We start from the raw sequence: 22,204 nt of genomic DNA on the forward strand, positions 1-22,204 counted from the left end.
TTACATTCTCCTACATGTTCCTCTGCAGATCCATGAGGTCCACCAGACAGTCCGGGACCTGACATCTGATCAGCTCCGAATGGGGGAAGACTTGGAAAGGGAGATAGACAGGAGAACAAGGTTGGTTGGTTGATTAGCTATGATAGCAAATTTATGATATTCACCAGTCAATCCTGCAGAATTAGTCCACACAATAAAGGTTTTGTGCTTCTTGATAATGACCTGTTTAATGTTGTCATTGTTGAGGTGAATGTAATCAAACTAGGTAATAAACACTTTTGAGCTTCCATAACAGAATAGTATAGTATATAAACAATAACGTTTCTCGTTCTCCCAATATCCTATGTATGTGTTTTTGCTGTATGCACAGTTCACACATGCTGGTTAGAGTTATGGATATATGTACAACCATCCTGTTTTCCAGAATGGAGCAGGAGACACAAAGAAACTTAAGGGAAATGTCCGACAGTTTGAGGAGGTCCTCCACTTCTGAGTCTGTAAGTTGAAAATCTGAACCTTCCCTTTCCCGATTTGTCTCTTTGTTTGTAAATGTTTGCTAAAAGTGTGATTCTGTGCATGTTGACGCATTATCCTGCAGGCCTCTGAGCGAGTTGACAGAAGGTTGCAGCAGATTCAGGACGACATGAAGTCCCAGCAGAGGCAGCTGGCTCGCAGACAGGAGGAGACAGCCAGCATGTCTGACAGGCTACGCGACGTGAGTCTGGTGTCTCCAGAAAGTCTTTGCCCTTTGGTGATAGTGGACCTGCTGTTTTATTTTTCTTCTCTTGGGCTGAACCTTGTCCTGTACAAGAGGAATGAACATGTGACAGGCCTTAAATCTGGTGTAATCTGCCATATCAATATTTCATGTAGATGCAACCTTTCAGGTTATCTGTTGAATCCTTGTATTTCTGTAAACTTTTCTTCTCTTGGGCTGAACCTTGTCCTGTACAAGAGGAATGAACATGTGACAGGTCTTAAATCTGGTGTAATCTGTCATATCAATATTTCATGTAGACGCATCTATTGAATCCTTGTATTTCTGTAAACTTGTTTCAGTTGTGCTATGGTTGCACACATATTGCTTGGTGTTTCTGACCCTGTTGCTTGCTCTGAGTATTGATCAATGTTCTGAAGTGGCCAGTATGAACAAACTGCATGCAAAATGGCTGTTATGTCACCATGTACTTGACAACTGGACCCATGTCGCATTGTGTATCCCTTACAGGCCGTCAGTGGCAACCGAACGGTATGAACAGTCACTCATTGGGAACTTACATCATCTGGTGAAACCTGCAGACTTCAGACAGACAGTGTCACAGCTGTAGACTTATGAACATAGCTTCTGGTTGTGAGATTGTCTGTCTAAAGAATGCATCTAAATACAAATTTGTCCAAAAGCATGTCTGATTAATCTTATTTTGTGGTTTTCATACCAATTTGTATATGCATGAAAACACAAATTATCAGCAAAACATAACTCATCATTTTTGACACTTTAATTTCCAGTTTATCATGCTATTGGTTAAGGCCAATGTTGATGGTAGACTAAGTGCATGTTTTCTTTCTTTCTATACCCCATATAGTTCCTATCACTACAGTCCTTTTTGCATATACATAGTTTGTACTGTTAAATATTAAAGGTAATAAACTGGTTTCTGTTTGCAGGCATCCAGAAGGGCAGATATGGCTGCCGAATCAGATAGAATAATGCGAGAACGACTAGCAGACATGGAATCAAGAAAGTCGCAGGTGGAGACATTTCACTTGTAGCACATTAACACATTGTACATGATAAACTGTTTTAATTCGAAATAACGTTGTTTTTTTTCATGCTTCTTATCACATTTTTGGATAATTAATTGCCTATACTTTTCTCTTCCTATGTAATTCCAGGTTGAATCAGAACTGGAAGAAACCAAAAGAAGACTGAACCAGTCTGAGGGGGGAAGAGAAGCACTTATGAACCAGGTAAGAGATGGTTGCCTGGATTGTGAGCTAGGCATCTGAAGAATGGAAACCTAGTAGTGTGTTATTTGCATACATAAGTATTACATACTCTGAGGTTGAGCCATTGAGCAATGAATGCTAAGGTAGTCACATTGCAGTTAACAATTCTTGACTAAATATGAATATGCAATAGGAATGATGCTATTGTTAATTATGAATTGCTGAATATGATCGGATATTGAAACTCACTTTGTTCCTATAGTATCTTGTGTAAAAAAAATCCTGACCTCCTCCCTTGAACCCTTGAAAAAATGTTCAAGTCTTGTAGGGAATGTTCCATGAAGGTTGAAAAAAGCAACTCTGTTGGTACTGCAGATTGAGGATTTACGTGGGCAGTTAGGCCATGCTGAGAGGGAGAGAGTGAAGATGAGAGACAGCCTCAGTATGGCAGAGTCTGAGAGGACACGGAGGAGACAGGAGCAGGAGGAACTGGCTAATAGCAGACAGAGACGAGAAGGTACCTGTCTCCTTCAGTTAGCATTTCCTACTTACCATAAATGAAGTACTTTGTGTTTGTACCTGTGACCACTCAAGATGATTTGTGTACCAAAATCTCTTTCAAATTCTCAGCACCGTCTCTATAACTACGTATGAAATAGCCATAATAGTCCGACGGAAGGAAGTGTCAGGGCTCAAAATACCACCTGCATATGCAAATTTGTGCATGTAAAATCGTAAAGTGTATTTCGAGCCCTGAGTGTACTCCTTGAACTGGAGCCTCCAGTAACAACTTCATCTAGTAGCCTTTCAACATCATTTGAAATGTAGAAAATGTGACCGGTACTAACGGAAGTTTACAACTCTATTATTAAAGGACAAAATTTGACAAGCTGTGCCTTCAATAATCATGAAGTGTGGTAATTATTTGCCTCTGACCTGCCCACTACAAACTTCTAGCATACCAGCTGGATCCAGAAAAAGAAGGACTCCTGGATGAAATCAGGCATCTAAAGTCTCAGGTCAATGGCACTCGAGGGACTGCCAGGCAAACCGTCATCTGTATGCAGCTCTCTTATGGTGTTTCATAAAATGTTCAGGGGTGATGATTTCATAACAAAACTTGGTTCTAACATAAGGTATATCATGCTAATACGATATGTTGTAACAAGTTGAATGTCTAACAGTTTTGTTCATTGGTGGAAACATCTGGTGGTATTTTAAAGGAATGGTAAGGTATAAGTCAAATCGATATGTTGATAGACTTGCATAGTGGCATGCAAATATGTTAAACATTGCATGATAATACAATATTGGTGTCACATAAAAGTGTAATGTTTACCTTCGTTTACAGAACTGGATTATACCAAGTAGATAAACAGTTCAATGATAGACTGTACTTGTGAAGATTTGAACTTTTCATGAAAGGATCAAATTCAATTGAATGAATCTTCTGGTAATATAACTCCACCTGATAGTACAGTGTATGTGCCATCCACCCAGCTGAACAGGCAGAGACTGAGAGGAGGAGACTTGAGGACGAGGTCCGTGAGCTGAGGGCCCAGCTGAGCCGGTCCTCAGGCATCTCTGTAGTGGAAGAACTCAAACAAACTCTGGACAGAAGTGAGCGGCAGAGACAGCAGCTCTCCGACCACTTAGAGGTATTATAGTAGCTGCTGCCTTTGTGAGAGGATGAGAAAATAGTTGTAACTGTTGAATAAGAGCAAAAGCCTCCTTACAAAGTAAACCTGTTGTTTAGCACACATGCATCAAATCTCTTGAAATGTTTATGACACCAGTAACTAAGGTGTAAGTTAACAATTGAGGACTCCCCATAATGGTGCCCCATCCTGTATCACAGTCGCTGTCTAAAGACCTGGAAAAATCAGACAACAAACAGGCCAGACTGATGTCCCAGTTGAAGGAGACAACAGAGCAGCTTCAGGACAGCGAGCATCAGAGAGAGAGCCTTGCAGTTCAGCTGGAGGATGCAAACAAGAGACTCAGGGTAGGAAAAACGTCCACAATTATTTAACTAAATGTGCATGTATCATTTGTGTGAAAGTATTTGTTCACCATCTTTTACAGGGATCAGAGTATGGATTTGTACAGAATTATGCCAGATATGTTTGAGCATAAGTTGAAAACTATCAAGGGTTGCATTTTCTTGCCTGATTAAATCTTGCTTGTCTCTCTCCATTTTCCAGTTGCAACCCCAGACAGAGTTTGTGATACACAGACTATGCATTATCTAACGCGTAAATTTGATTTTTGCAAATTTTTTGTTCCAACACTGAAGTGTTTGTGTTATGCCTTGGGTAGTTGAATGCAGCTACACTCTAATTACCTTACATGCCAGTATATATCTTTGCATGCCATATTCACATTAAATTTGATTTCATATGTTTTTCTCTTGATTTGTCATCTAATGCTGCCAGTCAAATGGACCTGAACCAGTTAGGCATTATTTTTCTCCATATTGCTTTTTTTTACAGTTGTGGGAATTTAAACTTTAAAGTAGATCATTGCTCAACTTTGCTCTTAAGATCAGAACGGAAATGTTGTAGTTATGTCCATGATCTCATGTATTTTCAGGAAGTCACAAGAGAGTCAGATAGATATGCAGAAGATCTCAGGTCAACCAGACAAGGCAAGGAGGAGAGTGACAGGCAAACTGAGGAGATCAAAAACAAGGCTCAAGAAGCTGTCAGGCAGTAAGTCAACTATTTAACAAGAACATCACAATTCAATTCACAAAAGACTAAAATATATGAGTTTCTGATAAATTCTAACATAACTTAAGTTACTTAATTGTTCTTTGTCCGTATAGTAAGCTGGTACAGCAAGTCCTTGAAATTCGTTATCTCTATCCACCACAAAGTTACATCAGAACCTTGTGTAGTTGCACTATTGCATGCCTAACACATGCAGTTCTGCCCCCTGCCATCTCTTTGTAGCATTGCAGCCCCTTTTGACGGGTGACAGGTTCAAAATTCAATGTATCGAGTTTGATATGTTGTTGTGTGATTTTTATGTAGCTTTTACATTCTCATTACCAGGGTCAGTCCTTGATGAGAGTGTAACTGTAAGACTGCTAGATCGTACTCACTGTTTTTATGAGATCTGGAGGCCACTTGCAAAACTTGCTATCCCAGGAAATTTGGAAAACTCCAACCCTCTGGAGTGATAGACAGATTTTTTGGTTAAATTTTTGTCCTTCCCAACAGCCCTGCTTGACTATGTATCAAATATATATGTGTGTACAACATTGCTGTGATGCTGCAGAAGATTATATTGAAGACTTTGTGAATAACAGGTGGAAGCTGAAGTGTAGGAAACTGGAGCGAGAAGTGGACCGTCAGAAACATGGCGCTAGCCAGATGCAGGAGAGGAACGAACAGCTGGTGAAAGAGAACGAAGCCATGAGGCAGCAAGCAGCAAACAGTAAGCACATGTCTAGTCACACAGTCAGGCTCTTATTTCAAATTCCACTTGACTCTCTTAAGACTGCAGCCCTCAGCCTGTCCCTGGAAAATATGAACCTTGATTGTAGTTGTTTAGAAGGAACATTAAATTGTTAGTTCCTTCTTCAGCAAAGTCATCTATTTGCAAGATGGAAGCAAGACATGCAAAATTTTGCAATAAGTAAGTTTGACTTCAGAATTGTTAAAATGTAATTTAAAGAAAGTTGACCAAATCTGTAGTGTTAAGTCCTATATAACTTGTGTAGCTGTTTGCTTAATGTCAATGTCCTCCCAGAGTTTAATGACACGAATTTTCCTTTCAGGTGTTCATCAGATAGAGAGCCTAAGAAGAGAGATGGATGACACTCTGGTAGGTGACAAAATCATCATTTGTATTTCATTATTTATTTTCTACAGCAAACATGTAGGAAAGCTAAATAAGTCCGACCAGTTTGTTCCTCCTGAGCAAAAGTCATTGTTAGACTAGAAGAGTACATAATATTGGTTTATATTTAACTTTTGCAGAGAATACGAGCAGAACAGGCAGAGCAGCTGAAACTCAGAGATGTGGAGGTACAGGCTGATGATGTTAAGATGACAATTAGCCATTGAAATCTGAATGTTTCTACTACATGTAGTACTCTAATTGATAATGACATAGTGAATCTGAATGGTTTCTTCTTATTTGTTTCATATGTTAAGCTTGGTGACAAGATATCTTCCACTTTTCTATCTGTCTTGTTTTATACTCTTACATAGTCTAAAACAAAGTTTGTCTTCATGCTTCTTTGTATCTATTAGGTCCTTTCCACATGAACATGTTTCAGTTTAGAATAATACATTTTATAGGCGAGATATTTTTGTCCGTGTGAGAGGTCCGTTTTTTCTGATGTTCAATGACTTTTTCAGGTCAATGAACTGAAGGGGAGGAACATGGACCTAGACAGAGAGCTGAGAGAGACCAGACAGTTCATGGACAAGGTAAGAACATGTACTACATATTCTTCTTCTCATGTCTCACTAGCTTTCCAGTACAGAACAAAGGACATGGCTCTGGGATTGACTGTTTCAAGATTTACTCAATACAAGTAGGCTAATTAATATATGTAAAACTGCATAGTAAGGGTTTATAGCTGGTGGGGATATTAAGATTTAATTCCTTGCAAAGTCTTTTTTAACTACAACTTGTTCCCACAGTGCAGTAGACTGATCCCCTAGCTCTGTTCCCCTCAGTGCAAATGCATATAAGCACTAAATTTTGGCCAATGTGTAGTCATTCTTTTAGCACCTGCATTGTTGAATACGCTTTTGTATGCCCTCTTGCAGCTGGATAATGAACTGCAGACACAAACAGCCAGAAGTTCAGCTTTAGCAGATGACAAGAGAAAACTTGAAGAGGTTTGATGTTTGCACCTTTAAGCTAGAATTATTTGTTCAAACATATTGAATGATTCATCTTGCAATCTTATTAAAAGTTTATTACTGTTGATTTATAGAAATACATGTAGTGACTTGAATTACATTGTATGAATTTTTATGATTCCGTCTATGGGTAGGCTTTTCCCTAGGAAAGATGTGGAAAATGTAGAACTTTTTTGTTCATTGCTATAGTAATTATCAGGAAATTTTAAGCCTGACAGCCCTTCTCCCACCCTTGGTTCTGGTAGTTAGGCCATTAATAAGTCTTGTAGAAAGGAGAGCCATTAATTTGCCCATGCTGGTTGAACTTCAGGAGGTCTCGCTAATGAAGGCATCGTATCAGCGTGCGCACGAGGAAACCATGCACTTACAGGTTGGCAAAACTTGGCACCTTGTTATGATCACAAAACTTAAAACACATCGACTATTTGAGTAGCTTTTTTAATGGTTTCAAAGAATTTGTGCCCATTTCTCCCTTCTTTCTGGACTGTTGTGTTTTGAGAAAGTGCTTTCTAAGTTGTTTTTTTTACAAACGTCTGTCAGTGTGTACATATACTGTGTGTGTGTGTGTGCGCGCGCGTGAGAGAGAGAGAGTATATATGTGTTTGTGTGTGTGTGCCATATATACAAAGTAAATACATACATACAATGATACATACATATATATATATATATGTGTGTATGCAAGTGTGTCCGTATTTGTGTCTTTGCATATTTGTAATATCAGAGCTATCTGTGTCTCCTCACAGAAAGACATAAAAGACTTGAGCACCCAGAGGTTGGAGCTGTCCTCACAACTTGCTGAAGAGAGAACACAAAGAAAGGTAATTTTCTCTCTCTGGGTTTTATAAAAAATATATTTCCATACTATGTACATTTATTGATGTGTACTATCTGATTGGCCCAGAAAAAAATGGTGAAATCAGTAGGGACAATATGTTTTGGGGTGCTTTCAGTGTTTTCATTCATTTTAACAGTTAGCTTCTTATCTGGTTGGAAATTTTTTGTGATGTACTACTTTTTTTGTCCTGCTTAGGCATTACAGAAGGCACATGGAGAGTTGGAGGAGAGAGCACAGAGATCACAGGAGGAGGCAGGAACACTGGCCAGACAACTGGATAAGGTCTCTATTTACAACACAGTCAAGAGTTTGCTATTATTCAACTTGGGAGTAATTGCTTAGTCTTTGTGCTATACCTAAGTACAGTAGTATATTACAGTAACTATCATGTACATCTAGCATCAGTTTTTGTCTCTGACACGACATGACATGTTACAGAATTTTCCAGGAAAATGTTATAATTTTTCATTTTTGTTTTTTGCTTCCATTGTTATGGAAGTTATGATCCTACCCTCTGTTTTTACAGATTGTCTTCAGAGTCTGATACCTGTGTAACATTGTAGTTGTAGTGATGATAAACTTTAAGTATAACATGCCAAATAAGTTGCACTGAAAAGAGCTTTTTCTCTCCCCCAGGAACAAAAGACACATGTTAAGGAAGTTTCTGACCTGCAGACCGAGCTTCAAGCAATCAAGGTAAGCTGGCAGTCCAAATCTGGCCCTTGGTTTGGGAGATATAAGATTACTTGAAGATGTGATATTTTCAATGAAGGTTAGACATCTAGGTAATAAGATATGCCAAATAGCAAGTACTCAGGCAACTGGATATGATTTCTTTAGTTCCTTGAGTAATTGCTATTTAGCGATGTGGTATTGATATATCTAACCTTTGCTGTGGTTTTATCTGCCATCTGTGACCTCCCTATCGATCTCATTGACACCCACCTTTTATAAGTAGCTTCTGTTCTTTGTGGCATTCTTTAGAAATCTTGCCAACTGTTGTGGACAGCCAGGCATTAACCGAGTTGTACAATGTACATTGTGTGAAGATTGCCCATGCCTCGAAGCCATAAAAAGTACTGATGCCTTTATGACATGTACGCCTCTTTTCATTTGTACCAGCTTTATGTGGTTATGATGTATTTATTGGAACATCTGTGACATGATGTATTCAATGGAATCTGTGAAATTTCAAGTGAGTAAAACCACTTACCTGACCCCTCCACAGTCCAGCACACAAGTTTCATTGATGCCGGATGGCCACAGGCAGACATTCTTTATTGAATCACTGAATATGACATTTTGAATTTTCCACACACTGATTCAATTTTTTGTTGCAATTTGAATGCCCCTGATCCCTAGTTTGGATGGCTGTCCAACTCTCACAATATCTCAGGAGAACACCCAACAGCCATGCAATAGATAAGCTTTGCTTCTGCGGATGTTCACGGTACATTAAAAAGACAATGTACCATACTCCATCTTTATATATGGGTTGTTTAATTTCTATGTTGCCCATTGCTTTTCAATGCAGACATTATTTCCTTGTTTAATGGTAATTGAGCAGGGTTTGCTGTTTTATCTTTGTGTGGATGATTGGGGATGAGTATTTTCTGCAACAGTTACAGTAATAGGAAATTCACTCGGGAATTACCTCCTAATTGCTGTCATTGATAAAATCAGTAGACTGAAAGATGAGGTAACCTTCAGTGAAGGATGCACAGCATATTCAAAGATAACCACTTCGCAGAAGCAATTAGGGGAAACAAGGGCATCTCTGCTGAATCACCACAGAATTAATTGGCAATTAGGGACAGATGTGCTGCTGGGCACGCTGCATGTGTAGTGCTGATTACTACCAGTGTTTGTCTCTACCTGGAGTCTCATTAATTATGGAGCTGGAAAATCCTTAGGTTCCTTGTGCCATGAAAAATAGCATACCACAACAGACCTTTGTCATGGTATGCATTCTGTATATATGGAAATAACAGCTCTGTAAGGTTGAATAACTATATTTCTTCTTAACATGTCCAGCATGGACATAAATCTGCCCATCTAATATTTATCATACTTAACATTCTGTAAGAAATCTATATAAGGTTGGTACAGAGCAAACACTGTTGGTGATTTACTCATACTCTGTAACCATGCAGAAAAGTAACATGCAGAGGGAATAAACAAGTAACTCTGTTTTTATACCTTGAAGAGTCGAGAAAGTCGGAAGGAGCAGGACCTCATCAGGAGAGCCAAGAGGGAGCGGGCAGAACTGGACGCTGAGATTCAAACTCTTAAGGTTCAGACTCAAGACTTTGATATGGATTTTGTCATGTCAAATATATACAATATGCATGCATTTTGCACAGTACTACATAACCACTCATACCCTCTTGCAAACAGAATATTACACAATGTGTTATTGCAACAAGTGACACCTACATCAGCACCTCTCTGTATCTGTCAGGTTTATATTTGGTTCAATGTCATGCTAGATTTGCGGTTGTTGGCTAGAAGTCACACATACTGACATGTTTGCTTTTGCATGCACTTACGGATTCTTGTTTTGCTTTGCACCCTTGTGATTTCTCCACTGTAAGTATTTTTCTTTGTTTGATTTCAATTTCTGCTGAAAACCAGCAAGACTGTGTCATCTTTGGAGACACTCACCCTCTTTGGGGCACATTACACAACAACTGTACAACATACATAATGCTACACAATCTCCATTTCGACTTTCTTAAACTATTCGGTGTACCAATAGTGTTCGACCATGCCTCCTAGGTTAGGTGCATATTTAACACATATGCAATTTTTAAATTCTCTGTCTGGTCAGCTAAATCCTGGCTCCAAGGACTAGTAGAGTTGAAAAGTGATGATTCCTGTTTAGTGAGTGTTCATGTTTTTCCACTCCTCAGGTTGGTCTGGAGGAGGAGCGTGCTGCTGCCAAATTGCTGAAGAGACAGCTGGAAAATGCCCAGAAAGACTACAACACAGCAAAAGAGGAATCTGATAGGTACTCCATATCCAGTAACACTGAATTACAATACAACAATACCAGTAATCAAGTGTACATAAATAAAGGGAGCCCTTGTTTTCAGAATTTCTTTCTTTGTTTAAAGATCACAAGCTAAGAAAGGATATGATAGATATAATGATGATATTCAATGATTTATTTCAGAACATAGTAAGACACTTTTCAATCATTACTTTGTGATGCAAGCTAAGCACATTTGGATAAACTCATTTCTCTATTGTTACACAAAGTTTTGTGACGTTTTTTAATTTGAATCTTGATAGCTTTTATCTCTATTTTCAGACTTGAAGAGCTGAGTTCCAGACTCCAGAAAAAATACCAGAGAGCCAAGGAGGACATTCAGGAAAAGGTACTAATGTATATGGATACTAAAGATACTTACTGTAATGCTGTGAACAGTAGGAAATACCCAAATGATATTCCTTTGTTGTTGTTTTTATGCTTGACCAAAACCCATCCCTGCTGTGCATTGTGTGTGCTGTACTGCTGTACAGTGGACAGTGACTGGAGAGGAACTATATGTCATTGTAAAGCAAATGACCAATTAACATTAACAAACATCTTACATTGCCTTGGTGTATAAGGAGCACCTGGTTGCTGAGGAGGGAGATGCAGTAAAACAGCTGGAGGACCGGCTGTCGTCTGTCCGAGACAAACTGACTTCTCAAGAGGAGGGGCAGGAGGTCAGCACACTAGCTTTGTCCAATCATCGATTTAGTCTTTGCTCAGTACATACACTTATAGAGTGATGCGGTTGTCGCGCTGTAAGGCCACTTCTGTGTGATGTTATGGGCATATTTGGTTTTGCCTCCTTTTTTTCAAGAAATGTTTTTTTAACAATGTAAACAACAATGTAAAACAACTGTTAAAATCAGTTATCAATTTAGAAGTTGCAGTGAGTCATTTTTATTTATGTACATACATGTAAGCACTTCTAAAAATGCCATACTACGAGGGTGAGTCAGGAAAGTAATGCAAGTGGTTTCATAACAGACTCGTTTTTTAATCAATTGAGTTGAAATTTGGCACAAAAATAGAGGCATATGTCCTCTTGAGATTGACTTTTTTAAATTTGGTCTTTATCATTTTATGAGCAACTGAGTTGATTTCAAGATGAACATATCCTTGGTAGCTTGTCAGACTATGAATTCCTCTAAATCTGACCCACTGAAAATCACTGTAGGAGGTTAAAATTACACATATATGATATCAAATGTCTCTATATGATGCATGCCGATTTTCATTTCTGAACTCTCAATGGTTCCTCATTTACAGCTGCTAGGATGGAGTAAGTTGTGATATAGAGCTGTTGGATTGATACACGAAATCGTGAGTTGTTGGTTAAAAGACTACTTTTCCATTAACCAAAAGAAACGAAACTTTACACAGTTATTAACTGTTTAAAGGCCAAAAAGTGTGCTAAGTTTTATTCCTCTTTGTTAATGGGGAAAGAAGGCTATAGAAACTTTTAATCATAACACCACAAATCTCATGACCCAGACGACCGCGTATACCTCACTCTACTCCAGCAACGAAAAAAGAAAAAAACTGATCGGATTTCAGAGTTGAAAATAAGCACGTGGCTTATAGAGAAATGCAGCTTATTACATGTGCAGGCTCAGTCTCCTACAATAGCAAAAATTGGTTTAGGGAAATCGTTAATTGTACGTTAATTGGACCTCACTTTTCTTCTGACGGGATTACTAGGGTATGGTCATCTTGAAAGCTGGTCAGTCACTCATAAAATAATGAACAACAAATTTAGATATTTTAATCTCAAGAGGACATATGCCTCTACCTTTGTGCCAAATTTGAACTCATTTGATCAAAAAACGAGTTTGTTATGAAACCACTTGCATTACTTTCTGACTCACCGTCGTAGAATGCAACAAAACAAGCCTTCCTTGTGTCTCCTGCTGATTAAAGCTGGTTCACTTGTAACAACCGTTTTCTGTACTTTCATCCTGCAGATATTGCTGCGCCAAGTTGGTCGAGAGATCGACACACTAGTAGACATTGCAACAGCTGACTCAGAGGTCAAATTTCAGGTTCGTTCACCTACTTGTAGTAATGAATGGTGTGTTGAGTTTGGATTCTGGAAGAAGTATCACAAATATAGAATAGTTTGCAAACTTTTTTAAGTTACCCATGAGTTGTATAAAACATAACACAATATAGAGGACAGCATGCTCTTGCAAATAAATGGCCTGCAGAAGTTAGCTACAAATCATGTATTAATCCAATAGTGGGTTTCCAACTCAGTGTCTTTGTAATTTGGAAATGTTACCAAAAAGCATCTAAAATAGTTAACAGTTGTATCTGCCTTGAGTAAACTGCTTTAATAAAAGTTTGAAGTTCTAAGACTTGAGAGAACAAGTGATATTACATTACAACTCTCTTTATTTTGACAGGCTCTGTCCTCATCCAAGGGGCTTCACAGTGATCCACAGAGGTGGCTGGCAGACATCACTGTAAGTACTTAGTACAAAATGTTGTGTTCCATATATCTTAATTTCAGCCTTATGATTTTATTTGCAGGCCTCTGCAGGGCTCTAGCCAGCTCGAATTTTTTTTCCGTCAGCCAATTCCCATTGTTGCGAAAACACTATTCCAGGAGTTAGAGAGACTGAACTGAGATCTTGAAAAACGGGTTTTTAATGGATTGTAGTATGCGAAAGGGAACCGACACACATTGTCAACAATCATAACAATAGCAAAACAAACAGTGTATGGCTTTTACGGCCGTGGACGGCATCCCCAAGCCGCCTGTAGCTTTCACCAAGGATTTTTGTCCGTCAAGGTTGACGGATTGGTTTTAAAAGTTTTCTGTCACACGTAGCAAATTTCCGTCAATTGACGGAAAAACGGACGCTGGCTAGAGCCCGGGGCCTCTGTCTTCTTCTCATCATCTGTACTGTTCTTCCCGTCCACAGAGCAAGCTGCAGTGGCTGAAGGAGGAGGTGCGACTGCGGGAGGACAGGGAGAGACGGCTGCGAGGTGAGATCCAGAAAAACAACGACAAGGTCAAGGAGGTCATCCGGTCCACGGAGGTCGACAGGGACTACTACACCACGGAGATCACCAAACAGAGCAAGCTGCTTGACCAGATGACCAATGAAAGACAAGGTAATGGGAATGAAAATGTTTCGTAGTTCAGCTTAGCTTATTGCTAGCATAACAGTCCTGATGGGAAGGACACACAGGCCCATGCTCAATGTAAAAGAGAAATTCAATGAATTCAATAGTAGCATGTAAGTTGGATAGTTGGAAATCAAACCCTATTATGACTTGTTCTGTTTTGATGATTTGCCACTGTACCTTATGAAGATATGACTGAGCTCATGTTTTGCCACAATCTTGTTTTGCAGATCTTCTTGATAGGACACAAGAAAAAAATGATATTGTCAGACACCTTGAGGTAAGGAATGTTATCAGTCATTGTACTAGATAAATTATGATTGGATCATTGTACCCCATAATTCCTTTACCATTATACATACATTTACAGATATGCATGTCAGACTTATGTACCAACCTGCATATATACTGTTTTCTAGGGACGAGTGTCTGAACTGACCCACCGGTTAGAAGAGGTGAGACCAATTTATGCCTTGTTTTAGAATGAAAGTGCCTCAATGATCTTCAGAAATGATTTGATAATTGCTCTTTTCTGTGTGTCATTTAAGTATACCAGGGATATTGAAAGCTTTAGAGACTTTGTTTAAGAAATTTATTGAAATGGCAATATTCTATCTATTGGTACATGTCAGCTACATTTGTTCCTGTTGGCTACTTCTGCCTACCAGTAATTCTGGCAGAAGAACCTCAATAGTAATTACAAGTCTAGTTAATGTGTTGGGCTATTATATGATTATGAGCGGCCTTGTGTTTTACATCTACAAAATAGAAGCTCTGCTTAGCTTACCCTGTTGTTGCACATGTTTTGCACATCACTGCACTGTCTTGCTGTTGTACACATCTCATAGTTCATTAGCTAGTTAGTTTCTGAGTTGTTTGGAGGTTTGTACTAACCCCCCTGTCCTCCTGCTTGTTCACTGCTTTCCTCACGTGCTGCCGTGTGTTGGTAGACTTTGAGACAAACGCCAGGGCCCCCTGACAGGCCCATGGCTGCCCAGCTGGAGGACCTGCAGGTTTGTGTAGTGCCCGTGTTTCATGCATGCTGTGCATGTGCCCTCAGTGGTGTGATTTAGTGATAAAATTATTACACCTTAGGCCATACTAGTGTCTTCCTCATGGTTACAGTAGCTTATGCAAAGAAGAAATTTTTTTTATTTTTTCCTGCTCTGTCAAAGCTTTGACAAAGTTTCAGATATTTCTTCTTTGCACTCTAATTGCAGAATAGGTCACTATCGCAATGGTCCTACATGTTAAGGTATTACATGTATCTTACTTTTTTGTGGATTTGATACACATACAAAATCTGCAGAAAACATTTCTGATGCTATTCCATTTTCCCAACTTAATAAATGAGTTGAAATGACACTGGTATGGCACAAGATTAAAACCTTATTGCATGAGGTATGAGTTTAACCCAGGTTGAAGTTTTGTGACGTGGATGCCGTGAAGAGAGATTTTCCTGTATCCGGATCTGCATGCTCCCTGTCCTGTCTTACTTTGTAGTTTGTGGTGGTGGGATAAATCTGATGTAAGGAGCTCTCTCTCTAATGAGTCTCGTTTTGCAGGAATCACAAAAACAAAGAGACAGAATCCAAGAAAGATATGCCATGTAAGTATGAAAATCTTAAGCCTTCTAGGCAGCATATTCGTATTTACCATGATTACAGGTATCCTCTTACATTAACAGGGCATCAATGTTAAGCTTTTGAACTCTATAGCAAGTCATAAACATGTAAACCTGGCTTTGTTGTTTTTGTAGGTACAAGGAAAAACTTGGGTCCCTCCAGTCTGAACTGAAGGGTGCCAGAAAGGCTGCTTTTGAGCACAAGGTGGGTGTTATAGTCCATGGGCCAGGACGATTTTTTGTACCACCGAGAGGGACCAGAGCTACTATGGATTTTTTGAATCTGCAATAACTAAAGTTTATTCTTATGTATAATAACAAGCTTTTATGTACAGCTTTCTTATTGTAATCACGTGACCAAATGACGTCATCAGAATGAACATCGGTTTTGGGGGCGAAATACAAAAGACCAGGACAAATTATCAAACATCAACAATTTTCTGTGAAAATACATTCATAGATAAAAGAAGCCTTGGGAATCACAAAATAATCAATATTTTGGCGATACTCAGTGTCGTTAGGAAGTTATGAGTCTTGAAACTACGATTTTTGGGGTAATTTCTGTGTAGAAAATGCATTGTTTACTTTCCAACATCAGGCATTTATCCGGGCTACCTATGGGGTCTCTTATAATTAGTTTTGTTAATTGATCACATCGATCTTTTTCAAGATTGTGATGCCTTTATCTAATCATACAAAAAAGGTGAGTTTGGGGTCAAGTGGTGGCCACTGGTTGCCATGACAACGGCCGTTTTGACCTATGAACAAGGCTTACATGTAATCTCGCCCATCATACACTATCTGTGGCCTACAGAAACAGTCAGAAACTAACAGATATCTGATAGGTAATTATGTAATTTCATCATTTTCATAACTGGACAAAGTTATGACATATGGTCACAGGAATTCATTCGTGCTTTTTGCATACATCACTTCAAAATGGTTAATTTGGGGATTTTATGGTAATTTTTAGAAAAAAATGTACATTTTTTGGCTCCTGTGCCCTGGTAATTAAACCAAATGACCTGAAATTTGGTGTCGGGATGCCTTTTACATATACAAACAGGACTTTATTAATGCCATTTGCAGACACTACGTTCTTATGGTTACATTTTTTGCGATTTTTGGCCATTTTTAGACCAAAAATGAACATTTTTTGCTCCTGTACCTTGGTATTTAAACCAAATGACCTGAAATTCGGCAACCGCGGGTAACATACTCTGTGATGCAATTACTCTGGGAAGGTAACCTCCGACGACAGGGTATTGTTGTTGGTGGCCGTGATGAGTGTTCGTGTCTGTATTCGTATTCTTATGTAGTTTGGCATGTCGTCTTCAATTAGTTGCGCGATGATGCACGTTGTTTTTTTCGCGGTAGCTGTTGTTGTAATCAATGTAATAATTTCAGAAATCACCCCCACGCCCTTCCTTATATTGGTTCAGCTCTAAGTTATCTCTGCGCGTTAGGCCTTGCCGTAATTGGATATTGCCAAGCAGATGTTGCGTAATGCAGATATGGGGTTATGTGTTCTCTAATGTAGAGAATAGCTGTCGCGGAAGAGGAATCCCTATTCAACAGACGTTAGATTCTGGCTTTTTTTTATTCTGTTTTCTTTAACCAGGGTGGCTCAACTCAGTGCTTTACACACTGCTTTACAGTGAGGCCCTGTATTACACATAGTACATGACATATCAACAATACATAACATACAAACAATATACAGTCAAACCTGCCCAAGACGACCACCCGGGGGACCGGAACAAAGCGGTCGATTTGGACAGGTGGTCGCTGAGAAGAGTATCGACTCAAAACATGCCCGATGCATAGTATAAATGGTTTCCGTTGTGTTTAATGGAAAATAGCAAGCAAACGCACGCAAAGAACAACACGCACGCAAAAACGTAAGTAATAATCATCAGTGAGCCTGGTGAATTTTAATACAGTAAATGAACAGAAATTGGACAAATTGGATCAGGACGTTCCTACCTGCGCCAGAGAAACTCTACTCAAGTCAAGGAGGTTAAAAAGACAGTCTACTCGATCTACTCTAGTCTAAAAAAAATATATAACGTTACTTTCTATAAATTGGATTTCTACCATACAATAAAGTACGTGCTATACATGTTGCATTTCTGCGTCTACGATCGTTAGATGGACCAGTGTTATACGTATTTAGTTGGCTATACAATTTCTTTCTGGAGGACAGCAAGTCGGCAACGTTATTCATAACAAGAAGAGAACTGCTCAATATTTGTATACTAACGTTTTAGACAGTAACGGACCTTTGATGTTGTCAGTTACCAAATAAGCCTTTATGCGTCGCTGTGTTCTTGATCGCCGTATCTGAAATAACTACGGTGTACCTTTCGAATTCGATGCCTGCGGAGATGCCCGGTACGTCCCGATAGTGTACTTACCCACGGGTGAATGTACAGTACAGTTGGACCATTGGTTTGACAAAAGCACTCACACAGATCTTTCTTAAAAAGGATTGAGCTACACAGATCTTTCTTAAAAAGGAATGAGGCCTAGGCTATATACGTTTCAGCATTCGTTCACTTTATAATGATAAAGATTTAAAGAAAATTCTGTAACAACTAAATTCGGATTTTCTTACAACGAAATTTCCTCCCATATTACAGTAGACTGCCCCATTGACCCACGCATTGATTGCCTCCATCTCTATTCTAAAGATAGCATCGTAATGGTAGTCAAAATCCGACGCAAACTGGCCGATTTCGGCACAAAATCGTGATAGTTATCATCAAAAATCGATGAAAACTTCAAGGTTGAAATTGACGCGGTCGTTATGGGTCCCAATTTTGGCCGGTCGCGGTCGCGTTGGCCAGGTGGTCGTTGAGAAAAGGTCGCTTAATGATTACGTCAATGGGGAAAAAATCGGGACCGAGAAAAAGCGGTCGAAATTGCCAGGTGGTCGCTGAGAAGAGGTGGTCGCTCGGGCAGGTTTGACTGTATACAAAGACCGTTTTCCAGAATCATACTTCAGTCCGGTCATGAGGTCAGAGGTCAGCTCTGAGTTTCAACATATGCTTGAATGTTGCAATGTTGGGAGCCGTTTTTAAAGTCATTGGAAGGTGATTCCACTGACAAACGCCCCTGTATCTAAACTTACGTCTTCCACATTCCAAGTAAACTTGAGGCAGCTGTACTGATTGCATGTTGCAATATGTCGGGCATGTCATTAATGTATAGGATGAACAACAAAGGCCCTAGTACGGAACCTTGGGGAACCCCAACAGAATTCCCATGAAATCACTTGCCACCCCAACAGTGGTTTGCTTTCTGTCATCTAGATATGACCAGTTCAGTATCTTGGAAACCATTCAGTGTTAACTTGTCAAGAAGAATAGTGTGACATACGGTGTCGAAGGCTTTCTTTAAATCAAGAAAGACGGCACCAGTAAAAAGTCCCTTCTCCATGTTGTCGAGAATAGTATCAGTGACATGTATCAATGTTGTTGTAGTAGAATGAGCTGGTCTGAAACCTGACTGAAATTTGTTAAGTATGTTATGGCTTCCTAGCACATTGCATTGGTAAGTGACACAGGTACGTACTTTGTCCTGGCAAGCTATCAGCAATTTTAGGGTCTCGTTTTCTTTCTGATGCAACAGGAACCATAAATACGTCACAGAGTAAGTTACCTATGGTCACTTGTTATGGTTTTGTTATGTCGGTTTTGTTGTTTTCTGTGGTGTGTGATATGGTTGATTATGGTTTGACCAGTTATTTCTTATACCAAATTGAGCTTGTTACCAAACCTGGCCTGTTTTTGTGTATACGCTATGGTGTTCAGCACTATAGGGTCATGTTTGCTTGGCTGTGTGTTGTCTGTGATGACCAACAGGGCTCGGTAGTTCGTCTGTGTCTCTCGCATTAGTTAAATGCTAGCCGCATAGCCGCATGTTATAAATTTTGCACAACTTAAGTGATGACGATATTTTGTAACATTAGCAAAGACGCGTAGGTGAAAGTGTACTCCTAATTCATAAAATTAAAACACTGCACATCATACTTGCCATTGTGTGTGATTACTGCACGTGTCAGCTCGAAAGCGTCGATCAATCTGAAAAAAGTCTTCATCCAGTGACGTACGCGAACCAACAAAATGGAACTTCAGAAAGACTATTGTCTATCTCAGCACATCGTTCACAGACTATGAGTATTGTTATTAGCAGCAGTAAGTTTACGTCCTCCACGAATCACACATCGTTGGCGCCCATCTCCATTCCCAATCACTTAGGCCACACAACAGTGCAAATTGCTACAGTGGGGGCACATCTGCTATTAGTAGTGGTTGTTTGTGTGTGTTAAAACTGACATACTAGAGAGGCTCCTGAATGCTAATCTCTATAGCTAAGCAGAGAAGGTTTGTCCCATTTTTAAAAGGTCAGACACGGTCAACCAAATCAATGTATCAACTTTACTTTAGTTTTATGACAGTTATGTGTGGTTTTCACACAGCTACACAAAAAGCAACCTCCGTAGTAAAACATCACTTTTAAACTGATTTATTATGCACCCCAATTAGACAACGATTCATATTGCTCTCTCCAGCAACATTACACCACCCACCAGGTGCATTACCTCCAATGTGCAGAGGGAGCATGGGAGGTAATGCGCCTTAGACATGTTCAAAATTTCAAGAGATTAAAATTCTGCTTTTATTGGTTCAAGTACCCCCCTAGTACATCATCTTAAATTCAATGTTTTATCCTCACCTTTTGGTCTGTACAGGTAAGGAAAATACAAAACATGTTCATATTTCCATCAGATTTACTGACCGACCCCAACCTTCCGATCTTAGCATAGTTTTGCCTGGTTTTCTCGTGCAATTACATTTTTGAAGGTGCCAAAAGTCAACAAGACTCGCGTTTCTATCAGGATGACATGAGCAAATTTTATGTGCCAGAAAAGAAAAGTACAAAAACTTGTATTCATCCTAGAATAGCCTTTTTCTTGAACTTTGTTATGGTCTTGTAAATTTTCAATATGCATCCTGCATCCACGTGTGCAGTGTGCCGGTATTAAACGGTGCCACATTTGTGTCCTGGTAACCCCCATGCAGAGCCTTTTCATTATGTACGGCATACTAGCTATAGATATTCACTGTGATTTAGTAAGGTATCTACTAAATTTGAGGAAAAGTAAAAATAAAAATGTACAAAATCAAGGTAATTCCTTTTCAGGTATCCTCATATCCCCCATGTAGAGCCCCAATGAACACTTCCAATCAATTATGATATTTTTCACAGTTATGCGTGATTTACAAGATGACAGGAGCAAAATTACTTGTCAGAGAATTTGATTCTGTGCTGTTCTTTGCTTGAAACATGACCGAGTATCCCCATAGCAACAGCCTTAGCAACAGTTTTGCTAATGATTCTGAAGGAAACAACGTATAAAAACATATTTCTGCATCTATTAAATGTTAAACATGTCAACACTATTCTGTACACTTCTACTGAGGTAATCAGAGCAAAATACTACAGAAAAATTAGTTCTGTGTATCAGTTTTGTTGTGGAGTACGATCTGAAACCTCCATAGCAACGGCCTTAGCAACGGCCTTAGCAACGATATTGTCACTTGCAAGCTGGCAGATGTGTCATCCTTCACACATTTATATCTCCGGAATGCATGGACGGATTTATACCATTCAAAGTTTGCTATGCAGCGAATGGTATGCACAGTAAGTCTAAATCATCAGGCAAGGCCCCATAGGTAATGTGAAGAAATACACGATATTGGAAAGTAGACTATATATTTTTTATGAGAAAATCTGCAAAAAAATCTGATTTTAGGACTCATAATTTTCTATCAAAGCTAAATATTAAAAAGGGAAGAATATTTCGGTGGTTGTAGTGACTGGTTCTACCAACCTATGAATTTTTATTTAAAAATATTGATGTTTGATATTTCTACTCGTTCCTTTCAGCATAGTGTCAATCTGAGAGATCCGTTTGGATGACGTCACTTGGTCACGTGATTACAACAAGAAAGCTGTACATAAAAGCTTGTTATCATGGATTAAAATAAACTTTGGTTATTGCAGATTAAAAAAATGCATGGTAGCTCTGGTCCCTCTCAGTGGTACAAATATCGTCAATTTCGGGTCCTGGCCCATGGACTATTATGTCCATCCAGTAGATGAATAAATGAGTTGGTATATTGACAACACAATTACAGTCAATCTATACTTCAAGATCTGATTGGATAACGGTATGCAATAACATGGCATTTGAAAGTGAAGGCCTCTGAAAGTGAAACTTTAAGTGGTTACCTGTAGTGCTCAGTAGCTTACAGATGTCCTTTATTGTTTCTTTTTATGTTGCCTACCAATTGCCTTTCTACAAATACATGTACTCTCTCTATATAAAGCACACACATTTGTGCAATTTCTCTAAAATATATTCTATAGAATATTTTTTATTTTTATAAAATATGCTTTCTTTATTCTGTTCCTTTGACCTGCAGCAAGCAGAGCTGGATGCCAGCCTGCGGTCGGCACGTTTAGCCAGTATGAGCCCCACAGCCTCACCAATCCCCCGCCGGGGTCGAGTCAGGGTTAGTGAGAGTCCACCAACATTACTCAGGTACTTTTGCACATTCTATACCCTCCAAACCAGAATGTATATTTTACAATTCAGGATTACTTCATCTTTTAGAAAATAAGAAACATCCAGTCATGCAGTTAGTTGAATAGAAATGAAGTTTTCACAG

General features: G+C 39.1%; 1 protein-coding gene across 7 annotated transcripts in view; it reads left to right on the forward strand.

The window, feature by feature from the left end:
• The window catches only part of LOC118410413 (centrosomal protein of 128 kDa-like), a 50,677-nt gene that overhangs the window by 25,371 nt on the left and 3,102 nt on the right, over positions 1-22,204 (forward strand). For 4 of the 7 annotated variants that reach the window (XM_035812140.1, XM_035812133.1, XM_035812124.1 and 1 more), the window contains exons 7-39: positions 29-120; positions 425-497; positions 599-715; positions 1,229-1,249; positions 1,669-1,752; positions 1,897-1,971; positions 2,326-2,467; positions 2,908-3,009; positions 3,451-3,608; positions 3,809-3,955; positions 4,543-4,661; positions 5,264-5,391; positions 5,735-5,781; positions 5,937-5,984; positions 6,321-6,392; positions 6,738-6,809; positions 7,144-7,203; positions 7,580-7,654; positions 7,867-7,953; positions 8,308-8,367; positions 9,878-9,964; positions 10,584-10,681; positions 10,985-11,051; positions 11,287-11,385; positions 12,673-12,750; positions 13,114-13,173; positions 13,636-13,828; positions 14,071-14,120; positions 14,260-14,295; positions 14,791-14,853; positions 15,406-15,449; positions 15,600-15,669; positions 21,959-22,077. In XM_035812140.1, the coding sequence (XP_035668033.1) occupies positions 29-120; positions 425-497; positions 599-715; positions 1,229-1,249; positions 1,669-1,752; positions 1,897-1,971; positions 2,326-2,467; positions 2,908-3,009; positions 3,451-3,608; positions 3,809-3,955; positions 4,543-4,661; positions 5,264-5,391; positions 5,735-5,781; positions 5,937-5,984; positions 6,321-6,392; positions 6,738-6,809; positions 7,144-7,203; positions 7,580-7,654; positions 7,867-7,953; positions 8,308-8,367; positions 9,878-9,964; positions 10,584-10,681; positions 10,985-11,051; positions 11,287-11,385; positions 12,673-12,750; positions 13,114-13,173; positions 13,636-13,828; positions 14,071-14,120; positions 14,260-14,295; positions 14,791-14,853; positions 15,406-15,449; positions 15,600-15,669; positions 21,959-22,077 (2,843 nt within the window). The remainder of the gene's footprint in view (positions 1-28; positions 121-424; positions 498-598; positions 716-1,228; positions 1,250-1,668; positions 1,753-1,896; positions 1,972-2,325; positions 2,468-2,907; positions 3,010-3,450; positions 3,609-3,808; positions 3,956-4,542; positions 4,662-5,263; positions 5,392-5,734; positions 5,782-5,936; positions 5,985-6,320; positions 6,393-6,737; positions 6,810-7,143; positions 7,204-7,579; positions 7,655-7,866; positions 7,954-8,307; positions 8,368-9,877; positions 9,965-10,583; positions 10,682-10,984; positions 11,052-11,286; positions 11,386-12,672; positions 12,751-13,113; positions 13,174-13,635; positions 13,829-14,070; positions 14,121-14,259; positions 14,296-14,790; positions 14,854-15,405; positions 15,450-15,599; positions 15,670-21,958; positions 22,078-22,204) is intronic. The other 3 variants (XM_035812165.1, XM_035812175.1, XM_035812157.1) reach the window with 3 other exon arrangements.

Source organism: Branchiostoma floridae, chromosome 1 (assembly GCF_000003815.2).
Source record: "Branchiostoma floridae strain S238N-H82 chromosome 1, Bfl_VNyyK, whole genome shotgun sequence".
NCBI lineage: Eukaryota > Metazoa > Chordata > Leptocardii > Amphioxiformes > Branchiostomatidae > Branchiostoma > Branchiostoma floridae.